Source organism: Coregonus lavaretus, assembly GCF_964263955.1.
Source record: "Coregonus lavaretus genome assembly, chromosome: 12".
NCBI classification, from domain to species: domain Eukaryota; kingdom Metazoa; phylum Chordata; class Actinopteri; order Salmoniformes; family Salmonidae; genus Coregonus; species Coregonus lavaretus.
The window spans coordinates 31,054,519-31,072,761 of record NC_139999.1 but is presented as its reverse complement, the minus strand read 5'-3'; the positions used below and the strand labels follow the sequence as shown (position 1 = coordinate 31,072,761).

Sequence of the window (18,243 nt, the reverse complement as noted above, 5' to 3'; positions counted from 1 at the left end):
GAAACGTCATTTCTTGGAAGTCTTTTTAGATAGTCCTAGGTTTCTATCTCGCTCTTACCTCGTGATTTACTCCCTCTGCTAAATTGAGCTTGTCCCACCCTGATTCGGTTATAAACTGAGCTTGTCCCACCCTGATTCGGTTATCATATATTGGCGTGTTCTTTTGACCAATCATGAATCCTAAACAGTGTCGTCGGGACGGACCAATCGTACCTCGATGGGACCAATCAGCTTCTGGAAATGTTTTAAGGCGGAAACTGGACTTCCGTATTTCAGCCATTTCGGCTCGTTGGATCCAAATAAAACAGCAATAAGAAACAAAATGGTGCGGTGGTGCGTTTGTCAAAGACAAATTGGGAGGGGACATTTAGCTAACAAAGTGCGTGATATTTTAATGAAATCGGGGGGAGGTGAACAGAATTGTTGCTCGCATGAATAGGAAGTGGAGTTTGGTTCTGTTTATGGTTTTATGAGCTACACAATTACCAAAAATATTTTCTGTTAGAAACGTGCGAGCTGTCAATCCTACAACAAATTGAATAGCACGTAACCAAGATTCAGAAACATTTACTGCGGTACAGGTGAGTGCCAACTGTCTAACTAAATGTAGCCTTCTTCTGTATGTGATCTACACCGCTGAGCTCGCATTATTGATATAAATTGAAGAGCATAAATCCGTCGGAATGGTAACTCTTAGCTAGCTAGTTGGGTTACAACGTTTGTCTATATAAATATATGTATAAAACGGGTAGCTGGAGTTCGTCTGAGCGGTTGACTGGATATGCCCTCACCCGCTAACGTTAGTAATTTAGCTAAGCTGATTAACTAAAACCTGCCCACTGTCAGAACTTGATATATAACGTTAACTAGTGTACTTAATGCTGATTGTTTTTGGTTCTGCCCACTATAGTGCTGTCCGGCTAGAACATGATGTTGAGGCCCATCACTGTAACGTTACTCTTGATAGTCACCACCACACACGCGGACACATCTGCTTCCACACAATGTAACTTTGTGATGTGTGTGCAACTGTGTGGTGGTGACCAAGAGATAGTGAAACTATGGATATTATGGACACATCTGCCTTGTTCTTGCCTGTAGTGAGTCAGAACCTTAACAATCAGCATTAAGTACTACCGGGTGAGAGCATTCACAGCCGACCACTCTGACGCGCTCCAGCTAGCCGTTTTTACAATTATAGTTTTGTTTACAATTTCCAGAATGTCATGTGGGTGGCTTTTTACTTTCTTGACACAGACTTTCCAACCGCAGAAACGGATTCTTGAGGCATAGCCTATACTTGGGGTGTAGGAAAATATTAATTTAAGTATTGAAAGGGTACTTTCTCTCAGGCCATTAGTGAGTTTCAGTCATATACCTGTTACATGTAGTCTTGTGGTCAGACCACTGGCAGCAGAGAAGAGAATGTCCCTACATGTGCAAGCTTAGGAAACAAACCTCACCTCATATTGTGTACTCTGTCTGTATGGCTGTTATTACTGATTATATGTATACCTGTGTGTGTGGTGTTGTCCCCAGCCAAGCATGGCCCAGTGGGAGAAGCTGAGGCAGCTGGATTCTGTGTACCTGAAACAGGTGGATCAGTTATATGATGGGGATGCCTTCCCCATGGATGTACGCCACTACCTGGCACACTGGATAGAGGGCCAAGACTGGTGAGGCAGCCCACTCATCCTGCACTATTTATTGTTTCAGCCAGTAAAAAACCTGAAAGGGTCTAGGTGACTATGCACTGATTCAGGTTTGTCCAGGTAGAACAGAGCCAAAGAATGTCAGGGAAAAGGGGTAAACGAAGCTCTATTATGGAATTCCTAAGCCAGTTTCCCTGTGTTTCCTCCCTTAGGGAGCGTGCAGCGCGGGACCATGATGTTGCCATGGTGCTGTTCCAGGTGTTATTGGAGAACCTGGATATCCAGCACAGCCGCTTCGTCCAGGGGGGAGAGTCCTTCCTGCAGCAGCATAACATACGCCGTTTCAAACACAGCTTCCAGGTGTGGCCCTCTATGGGGTGACTCTGATAAATATACTGAACATAAATATAAACGCAACAATTTAAAAGATTTTAGTGAGTTAGTTCATATAAGGAAATCAGACAATTGAAAAATTCATTAGGCCGTAATCTATGGATTTAACATGACTGGGAATACAGATATGCATCTGTTGGTCACAGATACCTTAATAAAAAAAAAAGGTAGGGGCGTGGATCACAACCAGTCAGTGTTACACATCTCCTTTGCATAGAGTTGATCAGGCTGTTGATTGTGGAATGTTGGCCCACTCCTCTTCAATGGCTGTGAGAAGTTGCTGGATATTGGCGGGAACTGGAACATGCTGTCGATCCAGAGCATCCCAAACATGCTCAATGGGTGACATGTCCGGTGAGTATGCAGACCATGGACGAACTGGGACATTTTCAGCTTCCAGGAATTGTGTACAGATCCTTGCGACATGGGGCTGTGCATTATCATGCTGAAACATGAGGTGATGGCAGCGGATGAATGGCATGACAATGGGCCTCAGGTTCTCGTCACGGTATCTCTGTGCATTCAAATTGCCATCGATAAAATGTAATTGTGTTCGTTGTCCGTAGCTTATGCCTGCCCATACCATTTATTGTCCCCAGCACAAGGTGCGCCTGTGTAAAGATCATGCTGTTTTATCAGCTTCTTGATATGCCACACCTGTCAGGTGGATGGATTATCTTGGCAAAGGAGAATACTCATTAACAGGGATGAAAACTAATTTGTGTACAACATTTGCGAGAAATACGATTTTTGTGCGTATGGAACATTTCTAGGATATTTGATTTCAGCTCATAAAACATGGGACCAGCACTTTACATGTTGCGTTTATATTTTTGTTCAGTGTAGAAAGGACCTTCTGGAACAGTGGTCAACTGGATCTTAGAGCTACGGAGTTTGCAGCCCTTCAAGATCTTGATGAAGTACTACTACTCTAGTAAAACTACTCTTTAACGCCCTCTTCACACCCTCTATTCCTCCAGAGGTACCAAGAGGAGCCTTACACTCTGGCCAGTATCATCCAGTGGTTCCTTGGGAAAGAGAAGGAGATCCTGCAGAACGCTGAGCTGGCTGAGCAGGTTAGACAAACACAGTCCCTTTTTAAGAACCTATACAGTAGGTATATTATAAAACAGGTCATTTAGGCATAGGGTGAGGGATTGGGTTATCCTGTATACCTACTCTCTGTCTGTTACGAACCCTGTGGCTTTAAAAGTCTAGGGTGGATGGAAATGAGACCCGTAACATAATTCATGGAAATTAGAATCGTGACACGGAAACAGTGAGAACAAAAAATACACTGACCACCAAGCTACTGTCAAACACAAAATGTTTATTGTGAACACACGGTAAAGGTTTGGGAAAAAGGGCTGAGCAGGACCCAAGGAATGAAACAATAATGTAAAAAAAACCTAAACTGATCTTGCCTGCCTCTAGAACCACTAAGCTACTGCTAACCATACAAAAATTACAGTGGGTGGTCCGCTCAGGTCTAACTAATGTTTTTAGACAATGTTCTTTCTACGGGTAATGTATGCCCAAGGGCAACTTGCTAAATCCCCCTTTCCCAGAAACACACAACATAGTTACCATACAGAGTAACCAGCAAATGAGTGAGTACACAAAAAACAGGACACCACAGTATCCATACTCGCATACGAAAATAGTCTTCTCTCAACAAACACAACTGACTGCCTTTTAAAACAATGGGAGGTGTGAGTGAAAAACCAGAAAAACAGGTGGTGCAATGCAGAGGAATGTCCACTGATTGGTCCACCTCAGCAGACAAATGGATGTCGGACAGGTGGGACACCCCAACGACCACCAATCAGGAACACAAAGGACACCTGTGATTAGGGCAGAAGGAGAGGAAAAACACAAACACATACAGGATACCTCTATCTGTAACACTGTCCTTTAGGAGGAGGTACAACATCTCATTTGAAAGACTTTAGAGTCATCATTATCATTACTGTGTTTCTTCATCCTCTTCCTCAGGTCCAGCTGCTGCAGGTCCAGCAGAACCCCATGGAGACAGACAGCCAGCAGAACATTGAGCGCAAGATGGCAGACCTTAAGAATAAAGTTCAGGTGAGCTTCTCCGTGAAAGTCTGTAAAGGTTGCAATGCCTGCCATGATATGAGCATCCTATGGGGGGGTCTCCTCTAATGTTGCTGCTAAACTTTTCATTATGATAACATACAGACCGCCTTTGACAGTTTGTCATTTTTCTTTTTTTAATGCAGTGCATGGAACACACTGTGAAATGTTTGGAGGAACAACAAGATGAGTTTGATTTTAAATACCAGACTCATAACATGGAAGGTGAGCTCATTTGAGGTCTATCCTTTGTATTTGTGATAATCGATTCAGCAGAGGATAGAGACTGTGAGGGATATGATACTGTACATATTTCCCTAAAGCCCACACTGCTATGAACAGTCAATTTCCTTCTGTCATGGATACGAGTCATGAAGTGACTCATTCTATCAGGTGACACCTGTAACCTCATTCTATTGTAGTTGATGTGTTCACTTGAAGATGACTCAGGTTCTTGTGCGTAGGCATCACCAACGAGGCGGCGAAGATGGAACAGATGAAGGTGCTGCAGGCTCTACTGAACAGACTGGACGCCTCCAGGAAGGTACCACCCACAACCCTCTAGTTTACATCACCTTAATACATTTGGTTCATTATGTACTGTATTATTCATATAACATCTATTTCCCCTGGCTCTCCCCCCTCTCTCTTCTCTCCCTCCCTCCCTTCGTCCTCCCCCTCTCCCCTGTAGAGCATGTTGTCCGGTATGGGTGTGCTACTGGACAGTGCGGAGGAGCTGCTGTGTGTGCTTGTGAGGGAAGAGCTAGTGCAGTGGCAAAGGAGGCAGCAGAAGGCCTGCATCGGAGCCCCAGACAACACCTGCCTGGACCAGCTGGAGAAGTGGTACAGTACAGCCAACCTAGCTATTCACCTCCGTAGATCTACCTGACCTAAACAATCTCTAACTACTGTCTGCTGTAACTCTGAGCGTTCAGTACATCTGCCCTGGCTTACTTAAGGAGGGACTACGAATACTCCCTCAAGTAAAATAAGCTTTTCTTAGAAAGAGCCTGCGGTGGTAGACCATGTTCATTCTGGTGTGTTTGACCTCTGACCCCTCTGTGTGACCTCCTGTATGACCTCTATTTGCCCCCTGTCTGACCTCTCTAGGTTTACAACGGAGGCGGAGTGTCTGTTCCAGGTGCGTAAGTTCCTTAAGAAGCTGGAGGAGCTGATGGGGAAGGTGACCTACGAGCACGACCCTGTGAAGAAGCAGAAACCAGCACTGCAGAAGAGGGTGGACAGCCTCCTCACCAGCCTGCTCAAAAGGTCTTAAATCATTTAGAATACACAATCACACTGGCTCATAAACAATTCTGATAAACTCGCTCATAGTTTACACACTAACATAGTAAATCCTCAAACAGTACACATAATAATACACAAGCACACAAAGGATTGTTCAGCTCCCTTTTTCTTACTGTTATTCAAGAAGGTATTTTGTGTTTTCAGTGCCTTTGTGGTGGAGACTCAGCCCTCTATGCCCCAAGGGAAAGGGCCCTTGGTTCTGCGTACCAATGTCCAGTTCTCAGTCAAGACCAGGTGAGTACTTCAGACCCCGTCCTAGTTATGACAGCTGTTAAATAACCAGCCCACCACTGAATTGAATGTGATATCCATTTATACAATTCCATGTGTGTTTCTTCTAGATTCCTCGTCAAATTTCCTGAGCTGAACCATGCCATGAAAGTGAACGTGTCCATGGACAGGTGAGATGGAACCTTTGGAAAATCAGATCGGCTGTTCTTTACATATTAGATGCATGTCTTATGTAGTGCTCTCATTGCTTTAGTCCAGACAGATAGATAATCACTAGATTTATTGATCACTGCTTTGCTTATGAGCTAGATGACTTTAGAACATTTGCAGAAAATGATATGAGTGAATTAAGTGACCCCTATTGGCCATTATACTGACGTGCATGTTCCTCTCCTTCTCCCTTTCTCTCTGCTCTAGGGAGGCTCCTCAGGTCAAATGGTAAGATGTGACATTCAGGACTAGATTTGTGCCAAATTTCAAATATAAAACCATAACAACGAATGTAGAAAATCAAATGTGTCTCAAAAATTCATGTAAACCACTTTTATACCTTCACTCGGTCACTTCATGTTCTCTTGGCCTGTAGGTACCGGCGGTTCAATGTCCTGGGGACCAACAGTAAGGCCCTGAACATGGCTGAGAGTATGAGTGGAGGCATGGTGGCAGACTTCAGACATCTGGTGAGTCAATAGGACAGACAGGCTTTTGGTGGAGGAGAGATATGGATTGGTAGTCAGTTACACAGCGCTATGTGGAAGTTAACCATTAAAATGTATGCAGTTGACTTGCTTAAAGGTAGAGTCAGCTATGCACAAGGTAAACATCAATATTGGGGCAATTTCCGCAACAACTAAGCGCATTGAAGCGCGAGGCTATACTTCTCCAGTGTTTCCGGTCCTGCAGCTATCAAATGTTTTGATGGACCAATTATGATATCAATTAGCTGATGTATTATGCAATTTTGTCATCACAATTGCTTATAGCAGAGATGGACTAACCAAAACTGATTTTTTTATTGTTATTTTCAGATACTGAAGGAGCAGAAATCTGGAGGAGGGGGCAAGGGGATCCATGAAGTGAGTTTACATCATGCTTCAACATATCCACTTTGAATACTCAAAACATTAGGAACAACTCTACTTCAGCCATACTGTAGAATAAGAGCAGCAGGTGTGTTTGATCCTGGATGTGTGGTGGTGAACCTCTGTGCCCACAGCTCTCTCTCAGCGTCACAGAGGAGCTGCACATCATCAACTTTGACACAGAGTTTCTTCTGCACGACATGTCAGTCTCCTTAGAGGTGGGTCTTCCTGTCATTCCCTGCTCCCTCATTGGCTATCAGCCAAACATGTTGTGACACAGTAAGGGCAGTCTGGTCTAACTTGTATTGGTTTCCCTGGATGAATGTCTGCTAAAATACAGAATAAATGTAATAAGGTCCATGCTACAGTAGTCTGTCTTACTAATGCATGTTCCTTTGTCCACTTCACCCCACTCCAGACGTCCTCTCTCCCTGTGGTCATCATCTCCAACTCCAGCCAGCAGCAGAGTGCCTGGGCATCCGTCCTCTGGTTCAACATGCTTTGCCTCGAGCCAAAGGTGAGAGGTCATCAACACAGGCCCCCCAGCTTTTTATTAGATGTCTTATAATAACAACTACTTAGCCAACAAAAAAACAAAAATGTATAATAATTGATATTTGTGTGTTAATAAGGGTGTGTTTCTGCAGAACTTTCTTTTCTTTGCCAACTGTCCCGTGGCTACGTGGCCCCAACTAGGGGAGATGTTGAGCTGGCAGTTCCTCTCCTCCACCACGCGGGGTCTGGACTCTAACCAGCTGGACATGATCGCACACAAACTCTTTGGTATGTCTACTACCCATCTCAATCCTAGGTATAGTGCTCATTGTCTGGTATGTTTCCAGTGCTACATGACTTTCAGGTCTAGAGATGTCAGTGAAGTAGGTTTGACAAATGATTGTTTTCTGTCCCATCAGGAAAGCAGCAAAGTTACGACGCCTACAAAATCTCGTGGACTAAGTTCAGCAAGGTGATAATCTTGTCACTTGTTAGCTCTCTGCATGATGCTGACAATGGAAATGCTAATGTCAGTCTAAGCCGTGCCAACCTCCATCACCCCTGTGTTGCAGGAAAATGTTCCTAACACCAACTTCACTTTATGGGTGTGGTTCGATGGTATCCTTGTAATGGTGAAGACTCACTTAGAGAACCTGTGGAAAGATGGGTATGTCTGAGGAGAAAAAAGCACAATATAGTTTGAGGCTCTGAGATAGGCTGGCCTGTTATTTCACAAAATCATTATTTGAGAAATTGTTTATGGATGTCCTTTGATGAATAACGACTTATTAAAGGTCTGGTTTGTTTTCTCTGTATGCTTTTCTACTCTGCAGTTCTATCATGGGTTTTGTGAGTAAAGGCAAAGAGAAAACCCTCCTGAAGAAGAAACAGAGGGGTACTTTCCTCCTGCGCTTCAGTGAGAGCATCAGAGATGGAGGCATCACCTTCTCCTGGGTGGACTACTCCCTGACCGGTGAGATGACAGGATCATATGGAATGGGACAGAGACCTAACAACAAGCTGGGAAATGATTTTTGCAAGATTTATATGTCACTTTTAGGTTGTCTTGTACTACACACAGGGACGCCTTTTATATTTTAGCATCCAATTTAATTGATTGATGTTAACCTCTTAAGGATCGGACCCTTTTTTTCAATTTTCACCTAAAATGACATACCCAAATCTAACTGCCTGTAGCTCAGGACCTGAAGCAAGGATATGCATATTCTTGATTCCATTTGAAAGGAACACTTAGAAGTTTGGAAATGTAAAATTAATGTAGGAGAATATAACACATTAGATCTGGTGAAAGATAATACAAACAAAAAAAACATGTTGTTTTGTTTTTTCATGATCTTTGAAATGCAAGAGAAAGGCCACAATATAATATAGCAGTTTAGGCAGAATTGAGATTTTGACCACTAGATGGCAGCAGTGTGTGCAAAGTTTCAGATTGATCCAGTGAAGCGTTGCAATACTGGACTATTTTGTATCAAGTCTGCCTAAATGTGCCGAATTGGTCAATTGAAACATTTTCATTACATTTACGTCATTTAGCAGACGCTCTTATCAAGAGTGACTTATAAATTGGTGCATTCAACTTATGATAGCCAGTGGGACAACCACTTTTCTTTTTTTTGTTAATGGGGGGGGGGGTAGAAGGATTACTTTTATACTATTCCAGGTATTCCTTAAAGAGGTAGGGTTTCAAGTGTCTCCGGAAGGTGGTCAGTTACTCTGCTGTCCTGGCGTCGTGGAGGAGCTTGTTCCACCATTTGGGGTGCCAGAGCAGCAAATAGTTTTGACTGGGCTGAGCGGGAACTGTGCTTCCATAGAGGTAGGGGGGCTAATAGGCCAGAGGTGGATGAACGTAGTGCCCTCGTTTGGGTGTAGGGTCTGATCAGAGCCTGAAGGTAAGGAGGTGCCATTCCCCTCACAGCTCCGTAGGCAAGCACCATGGTTTTGTAGCAGATGCGAGCTTCAACTGGAAGCCAGTGGAGTGTGCGGAGGAGCGGGGTGACATGAGAGAACTTGGGAAGGTTGAACACCAGACGGGCTGCAGCGTTCTGGATAAGTTGTTTAATGGCACTGGCAGGGAGCCCAGCCAACAGCTAGTTGCAGTAATCCAGACGGGAGATGACAAGTGCCTGGATTAGGACCTGTGCCGCTTTCTGTGTAAGGTAGGGTCGTACTCTGTGAATGTTGTAGAGCATGAACCTGCAGGATCTATAGAGAACATACATTTTGTATTACCATATAATTTTTGTAAGTTTACACACTCCCAGGAATGTCATACATGATGGATCATTAGCTTATACACTAACTTTCACACATCTAGATGGCCGGGTGGGGTGGGTGTGGAGCCAGAGACGGCAGGGGTTGAAACTGTAGAACCCAGTTCCTACATTTTATCAAACAAAACTATGCTACATTTTATCTCTGGGACCCTTAGGATGACAAATCCGAGCAAGATTACTGAATGTAAGTGCATTATTTACCTTCAGAGGTGAATGTATCAAACCAGTTGCCGTGATACGTTGTTGTTGTGCACTCTCAAGCAATGGCATGGTATTTTTTCACTGTAATAGCTACTGTAAATTGGAAAGTGCAGTTAGATTAACAAGAATTTAAGCTTTCTGCCCATATAAGACATCTTGGAAAGTTTGCTGTTCCTTACAACAGTCATGCTAATCACATTAGCGCACGTTAGCTCAACCATCCTGTATACGGGACACCGATCCCGTAGAGGTTAATGCTTCCAATGATGGAGAATTTCTCCTCCTCCTCCCTGTCCCCCTATATTGCCCTCCCTGCCCCTTTTCCACACACAATTTCTACTACCTCATTTAATCTATTCTCCTTCTCATCCTCCACTGCCCTCTCCAGGTGAGCCTGACGTGCGCTCGGTGCAGCCCTTCACCAAAGTGGACCTTTCCCAGATCCCCTTCCATGAGATCATCAGAAACTTCCAGATCCTGGAGGCGGAGAATGTCCCGGAAAACCCCCTCCTCTTCCTCTACCCTGACACGCCCAAAGTGGAGGCCTTCGGGAAGTACTACACAGAGAAGAGTGGAGGTGAAGATACCAGAGGGATCTTGTACTTGTGCAATGAAAGTTTGGATTCTTGATGCATTTTATAGTTTGTTTACAAAGAATTTGACATCCTTTTTGCAAATTGAGAGGTGATTGCTATTAATCTAAAGAATTTACCTTTTGTCTTTTCAGCGGATAATCCATACATTAAGTACATCAAAACTAAGTTGGTTTTTGTATCTAAAGAGTGAGTATTTTTGAATTTGTCTTTTTAACATTTCATTTATCCAGCCCGAGCATGTGGAATGTAAGTCACCTGAAAATCCATACATGAGCCTCCCTTACCCCCCGCTCTCTGTGCTTTCTGAACAGAGGCCATTTTGTAAATGAAAGCTCTTAAAATGAAAATACTCTGGCTCCATCAAAATGGTAGTGTAATCCCAGTCTCTCATTGGTTACCTCAGGAACTGGTTGTGTAATGGCTATTTATCATTGGTTACCGTAGGAACACACTGGAGGCTAAGTCGCCTGTGTATTCTGACATTGTGGAAGGCGAAGGCTCAGGGCCAATGAACCCAAGATATGGTCTGTGTGGAGAGGCCTTCGGTGAGTCGCCACGCCTCCCAGTCAAACCACCAATCAACCAAATCCCTTTAAGTGCCGTCTGACCCTTTTCTCATCAGAAGTCAGCAATGTGCTCCTAAGCACAATCGCATGCTTGTGAGCTTTGATTATCTGCCCTCCTTAAGTTTCTGTCTTTAGCTGATCATTTCAAAGTAGGGGTCCTTAAGTCTCCCTACTGACAGCTAAACCATGGAAGGGAGGGCCCCTCAATCAGCTGGGTATCTTTTGATTTTGGTTGACTGTTTTCCTTTACCCCCCTCTTAGTCTCATTGTTCTGCATCTGCCTGCATGTGTCATTCGCTGTAGAGAATGTTAGCTAGTAAGCGGGGTAGGTGATTTACAGACTCCCATCTACATCCCTTCTCTTCCTCTGTTTGCCATACCAGTCCCTCCAGCATTCTGTGATTCTGCAAACACAATTTCTTTAGCAAAATCAACAATTCCCTGCATATTATGCGAGGGCTTGCAAATTTGACCAATCACTGCACTATTTCAGAATAAACAGTCAAATCATCATTGCATAAAACTTACCATCACCGCAGCACAAAGAGGGCTTGCAATTAGAACCAATCAGCGCACATTTACCTCATATGTTTCAATCAAGCCACGTCTTTATTTTATGTATTTTCAAGAAAGAAGGACAATTATTGCCATGCAAAATGTCAGAATTGGCACAGCAAAATCAAGCATTTCTTCTCGCAAATACCACAAAAAACCTGTGAAATCCTGGAGGGACTGCCATACTGCACCATATGCTCCAAAGATGCATCTTCATGTCCGTGGACTGTATGCTTTGACTAACCACAACTGGCTGTTTTTTATCACTAATAATGGGATCCCATTCTGTGTTTTTAACCTAATGCATGTCTGCTTCCTCAGTGAGTTGCAGAATGCTGTTTTCCAAATGAAACCTTTAGTTTGTAACTAGAATAAATAACTGATTGTAAATTACTTCTTACAACAGAACCCTCCTCCTTCCCTCCCTCAGGCCTAAGTGGGGACCCTCTTCCCCCAGAGCTGCTCCTGAGTCCTGACCCTGACCCCATGCTCTCTGGTGCCATGGTAATGTCAGAGGAGGACCTGATTCCGACCTTCCAGGAGTTCCTCAATGACCCCAACGTGTATGAGAATAGTTTTGACTGGGATAATGACGACACAGATCCCGAGGTGGCTCTACCCGGACACCCCTTCACCGCCCCTCTGCAGCCATGTGAATGACCACTCTCGCAGCATTCACCACAATACACGACATCTAACCAAACCAGATTAGTTACTACTGTGGAAGCACTTACCCATAACAACTCAAAGACAACCTCCATCCATATTTAACCAAACTCTGTTACCCATACACTACTTTAGTAGTACGACCTTCATCAGCTCTGAGCATGCTCATTAGACATAACCTAGTTACATAGTGCTTTCTATAGTCTACACATCTAGGCTACTACTCTTACCCTGCATCTGTAACAATAGAAATGCTACGTGGTCCATATGTTGTGCCCATCAGGTACAGCATAATAACAGCTTTCTGTGGGAAAAAATAAATTTTATATATATATATATATATAGATGATAGATATAGTACCAGTCAAAAGTCTGGACACACCTACTCATTCAAGGGTTTTTCTTTTCTTTTTACTATTTTCTACATTGTAGAGTAATGGTGAATAAATCTAAACTATGAAATAACACATGGAATCATGTAGTTACCAAAAAAGTGTTCAACAAATCAAAATATGTTTTAAATTTGAGATTCTTCAAAGTAGCCACCCTTTGCCTTGATGACAGCTTTGCACACTCATGGCATTCTCTCAACGAGTTTCATATAATATGCCATTTAGCAGACGCTTTTATCCAAAGCGACTTACATTCGTGCGTGCATACTTTTTTGTGTATGGGGGGTCCCGGGGATCGAGGTAGTCACCTGGAATGCATTTCAACTAACAGGTGTGCCTTCTTAAAAGTTAATTTGTGGAATTTCTTAAATTCTTAATGTTAAGAGAATGTATTAACTAACTATTTCAGTGTCTCTGTGCGTCTCCCAAAAGGTTGTAAGGCTTTTGGATCAAGAAACGGACAGAGCCTCAGTGCAATAGCCAGGACTTCATTCGAGAATTCTCCTATAACAATTTCAGAGGCCATCTTTTATACACACGTCATACAAAAATCCCACCCCGCTTTAGGCGGGCTGTATATTTCCACTGTACATGGGTTTAGCTCATGTTTTCCTCTGCTCTCCTGACCATCAGGTCATACACATACACACATGTTCTTATCATAGTCTACTCCCTGCTCGGGCAGGCTACATTCCTCAGTTATCGCCGTTCTCACAATATCCTGCAACATTTCATACTCTCTTCCAAGCCTAACAGTTCTCCTTCTTCTTCGCCGTCTGGCCCAACTCCCACTCACATTGCCAAACAGCAACACAATGTAATCTCAACTTGCCCTACGCTCACACATTACCAGGTAGTAGATTCTAACACATCTCACACAGTTTCGGAGTGTAATAATTAGTCACTACCAAGAAAGTACTAATCGTACTTAAAACAAGAACATTTCACAACTCTATTTAAGGGTGGAACATTTAGTCATTACTTTTAACCTGCATATATATTTTAATTTCTATATCACTTAATGTGTTTGAGCCAATCAGTTGCATTGTGACAAGGTAGGAGTGGTATACAGAAGATAGCCCTATTTGGTAAAAGACCAAGTCCATATTATGGCAAGAACAGCTCAAATAAGCAAAGAGAAACGACAGTCCATCATTACTTTAAGACATGAAGATCAGTCTATACGGAACATTTCAAGAACTTTAAACGTTTCTTCAAGTGCAGTTGCAAAAACCATCAAGCGATATGATAAAACTGGCTCTCATGAGTACCGCCACAGGAAAGGAAGACCCAGAGTTACCTCTGCTGCAGAGGATTAGTTCATTAGAGTTAGTTACCAGCCTCTGAAATTGCTGCCCAAATAAATGCTTCACAGAGTTCAAGTAACAGACATCTCAACATCAACCGTTCAGAGGAGACCAGTGAATCAGGCCTTCATGGTTGAATTGCTACAAAGAACCCACTACTAAAGGACAACAATAAGAAGAGACACGAGCAATGTACATTAGACCGGTGGAAATCTGTCCTTTGGTCTGATGAGTCCAAATTTGAGCTTTTTGGTTCCAACTGCCGTGTCTTTGTGAGACGCAAAGTAGGTGAACGGATCTCCTCATGTGTGGTTCCCACCGTGAAGAATGGAGGAGGTGTGATGGTGGCCACCCTTTGCCTTGATGACAGTAACACTTTTTAGTTACTACATGATTCCATGTGTTATTTCATAGTTTTGATTTCTTCACTATTATTCTACAATGTAGAAAATAGTACAAATAAAGAAAAACCCAGGAATGAGTAGGTGTGTCCAAACTTTTGACTGGTACTGTGTATGTGTGTGTATATATATATATATATATATATATATAATTACACTAGTTACGAAATGTAGATATTCTAAGACTTTTTGCACTGATGGGACATGACTGTTTTCTGACAAGAAAAAATGTGAATCCGATTTTTATAATATTTGCAATGCTTTCACACAACTGTAGCTTTAAACAAAAAAGCTCATTTAGTGTTTGAAAAGGTGTTGAAACTTTTGCACTTCTTCCTGTCTTCTCTGTTTGTCCTTTAACTACAATGCAGAGATAATCTCAATGTTTTATTGTCCAAATACCATATTTGTCACTGGATAAAAGGACTGGTTGAGCATAAACAACTGAAAACTGTAAGTGAGACATTGCATGTCTGTTTACTATGTAGGAAAACCCAGAAGCATTGATATGAGGGAAATACCACTTGTGAGAACTTTACTTTATATTATGTGGTTTTGTGGTACATTACTTGTGTCCGACAGGGTTAAGAATTCTATTATGCATGACTGAGAGACATTATCAACCAGCATCCAAGCCCCAGGGTGGTATGGAGGGACATATTTTGAGATGCTACTCTCCAAAGAGCTGGAGAAGATGAGTGAGTGAGATCCAACTCTTGGATCCAGGCTGTTTCATTTAAGGCCATTTCAGACTGTACCACAATCATAATTTTCATGGTTTTTGATAGTTTTTAGAGTGTAGCATTTCTGGTGACCACTTACCTGATTTATGAGTGACTTATTCCTATCTATCGCTGTGGGTGTTGTATGGCACAGCATGGGCTTCAGAATGCGATCATTAAGGAGTGACTTGGTATATACCACTATTCACAGGTCAGGGAATTATCTTGAAGTGAAATAACCACAGAAAGCCTGTTGTTATTTTGTACAAGCAGCAGCAGGGACGTTGCAAACTTTACTCTGTTGGTCCAGGATTCACAACTCCTCAATACAGCAAGGGAAGATGTGGGTTACCATGTATTGGGAATGGAATCTATTATTTGTGTTTCTTATTTTACACAGCAGTCTGTAGATAATGACAGATCTGTGATGATAAATGGGTTCAAATAAACTGATATTGAGATGTGACCCAACCTGGCAATAAAATAAATGTCCTACTTCAACCCTGCAGTGCGACAATATTTTACACACTAATCTCCTTGAGTTTGGTAGCAGTCTTTTCAGTTGGCACAGTGACAAATGTCTATTGCGATAGTAACCATAACAGTAGGCTAGGATGAGACAAGCTGTCGAAGGAGAAACCAATTAAACTGAGTTTTTATACAGTATGTTGCTCTGTATTAGAGAATCTCACAAACATTGTAATTCAGTAATACTCATAGGATATGACACCCTGCCACATCTATACCAATATGACTGCGTGGTGTGCTATGATAAAATAAATATTCTGAACTACCAGGAGGTGGAGGCCTATTTAATCATATCATTGAGAACATTGACTTGCAACATCCCTTTAGGACATGCATTTTGGAACTTTAAAAAAGGGACATTTCAATAGTTCTGATTTAGGGTGGGCAGAATTTTCCCATGTGTAAAAGGGGAATTTCCTATGTGTCCAGTGAAAGGTACTAGAAGTAATGAAAATACATATGTATTAATACAAAGGTTTTATTATAAATAAACAGACAAAAATACAATGACACAAATAAACACAAGATGTAGAGGAGGCTGTAGTTCTTTGCATAACTAACACCCTCCAGGTCTTGATACAGTGAGATCTCCCTGTTGGTGGCTTCTGGCTTCCTGCTGAAATAAATAGATGTCCTGATGCATTTTGATCATATTGTATGACTACATGATAGAGGTGAACTTTAAGCTTTGAAAGCCATTTAATGTATTAGGACTAAGGCCTTACAGTAAGTGTACGTTGGTGTTTGTAATTGAAAAAAAAAAGCCTTGTGAGCATAATCTTAGCCTAAAATCGTTGAGCCCTTTCCAAAAGAAATCACAGAATGGCTGATTTTGCCCTTGCAAGCTGACTGTAAATGTGACATTCAGGAAGGAGGAGAGGAATTTATAAAGGAGGAAGTAGCTCCATCAAGACCAATGGGGGGAGAAGAGTGTTTTCCCTGTTTGAAGTGCTGTGATAGTTACTTGATGGTTGTCTTACCCACCTTAGTTGAATGCACTATAATGCCACGTTCAAAATAACTGGGAACATGGAACTCAGAAATCTCTGACTTCCGACTTCAGTGAGTTCAAGACAACTGGGAACTCAGACTGGGAAAAATATTTTTGAAAGGAACTCTGGCCTCTTTCTAGAGCTCCTGAAGATCACTGTCTTCATGATTTGACCTTGTTTTCTTCCAGAGTTCTAAGTTGTCTTGAATGCCACATTAGTCCCTCTGAATAAGAGTGCCTCCTAAACTACCAAAATGTAAAGGTCAATGTTTCCAGTGGTGTGTGAGGGGTGTGGTGGCCCTGGCCAGTAGGGCCCGGTAGGACTGTCCAAACTGGCGGTTCATGACAGTATAGAGCACAGGGTTAATACAGCTGTTGAGCCAGGTTGGCACAGAACATGTGGAGCACCTGGGGGAGCACCGGTGGGGCGCGGTTCTGATTATCAGCAATGTTCAGCAGCAGGAACAGGACAAAACAGGAAGACAGTGAAACACATCCGGGTCACACGTCTGAACTCACCATTGTCCTCTGAAGAGGTGGTGGACGAGGAGGGGGCAGTAATAGGGACAGGAGTAGCCAAGTGGAGCGCAGGGCTAAGGGCAAGGGGGAGCTCCTGTCCCCCTGCTATGTGAGCTGAATGGAAGTTAAAGCAGGCCCCTTCAGGCGGAGTGGAAGGACTGGGCTTTCCCAGGGTTCCCCTTCACCTCTCCACCATTGAATTGGGGTAGTTCCCTCTGGCTGCTCAACTCACAGCTCTGGGTGGTGGCCACCCCACTCCCGACGCCACTGTCACTCTCCGTCCCTGGTTCTGATGAGGTCAGCTTCCTTCGTGACGAGCGTCACCTGAGTCAGTAACTGACCAGCGCCCGTGCTGCCACCCTGACCCGCCTATAGATGAGCAGGTAGAAAAGCCCCACGCCGCCCAGGCCGATGAAGAAGTAGAAGAAGAGCAGCACGGTGGTGTAAGGGCGCCCCCTGGTGCGGTGAAAGCTTCAGGTGCACACCTGCGGGGCGAAAACATAAACGGGCCAAAGTGGGCCGAAGCTGCCCAGGCCAAGGTGTCGGGCAGGAGGAGGGCAAGGCCCCGCCCAGAGAACACCCAGGTAGCGGCTTGCCGCAATCAGACACAGTGTGATGATGGAGACGGAGTTGGAGAGGAAGAGGAGGCCGAAGACGCGACACCAGAGAGGGCCGCCCCTCCAGCGGTGATGTAGGTAGGAGTCGACAGAGGTGGGCTGCAGCAGGGTGCAGTACAGCATGTCCGCCAGGGCCAGGTTCACGATCAGCGAGTTGAAACGCATACGCAGCCATCCAGAATGGTCATCACGTTCCCCACCGTCCCAACTATGGTCACAGCCGAACCCCACAGCACGCCAAAGTAGCAGTAGGCCTCAACCGAGGGGTGGTGGCAGGAGAAGGAGCCATTTCCCATGTCACCTGTGATGTTCTCCAGCATCCTGGGAGGAGAACGATAAGATCAACTTTATTGTTCCCCAGGGGGAAATTGTATTGGAAACACAATTATATAAATCATGTAAAAATAGATACATCAGATACACATGTATTGCACGTCACATCATTTACACATACACAGAGAAAGAATGGAAATTCCAAAATGATCAGCTGTCAGTCAAATAGCAGCAGGCTGTTAGATGAGTTGGGGAAGTCACAGAGGGATGCTATAGGTGCAGGTTTCTGGGCTAAAGTTCTAGACCATTTGCCCTTTGGCAAAAAAACCTGTCAGCTTGTTGAAATCAGTTGGT

At 43.5% G+C, this 18,243-nt stretch overlaps 1 protein-coding gene and 1 pseudogene across 3 annotated transcripts; one reads left to right on the top strand and one right to left on the bottom strand.

Moving 5' to 3' along the window:
* Positions 1–409: 409 nt before the first annotated feature.
* stat2 (signal transducer and activator of transcription 2) lies at positions 410–12,450 on the top strand. 2 transcript variants are annotated; one of them, XM_084173074.1, is made up of 24 exons: positions 410–581; positions 1,540–1,676; positions 1,865–2,012; positions 3,026–3,121; positions 4,041–4,133; positions 4,289–4,367; positions 4,607–4,686; positions 4,834–4,985; positions 5,253–5,411; positions 5,595–5,684; positions 5,792–5,851; positions 6,099–6,119; positions 6,268–6,361; positions 6,710–6,757; positions 6,898–6,981; positions 7,182–7,280; positions 7,411–7,546; positions 7,678–7,730; positions 7,831–7,925; positions 8,092–8,231; positions 10,145–10,333; positions 10,484–10,538; positions 10,797–10,897; positions 11,904–12,450. In XM_084173074.1, the coding sequence occupies exons 2-24, from the start codon at positions 1,546–1,548 to the stop codon at positions 12,131–12,133; spliced, it is 2,433 nt and encodes an 810-aa protein (XP_084029200.1). In that variant the 5' UTR covers positions 410–581; positions 1,540–1,545; the 3' UTR covers positions 12,134–12,450. The 2 variants fall into 2 exon arrangements, with proteins under 2 accessions (XP_084029200.1, XP_084029201.1); XM_084173075.1 differs by lacking the exon at positions 10,797–10,897 and having other exon boundaries at positions 11,904–12,037.
* Positions 12,451–16,743: 4,293 nt separating this feature from the next.
* Positions 16,744–17,936, bottom strand: LOC311138803 (G-protein coupled receptor 84-like; annotated as a pseudogene). Its single transcript has one exon. The product of its transcript is annotated as a G-protein coupled receptor 84-like (transcript).
* Between the last annotated feature and the right edge of the window lie 307 nt (positions 17,937–18,243).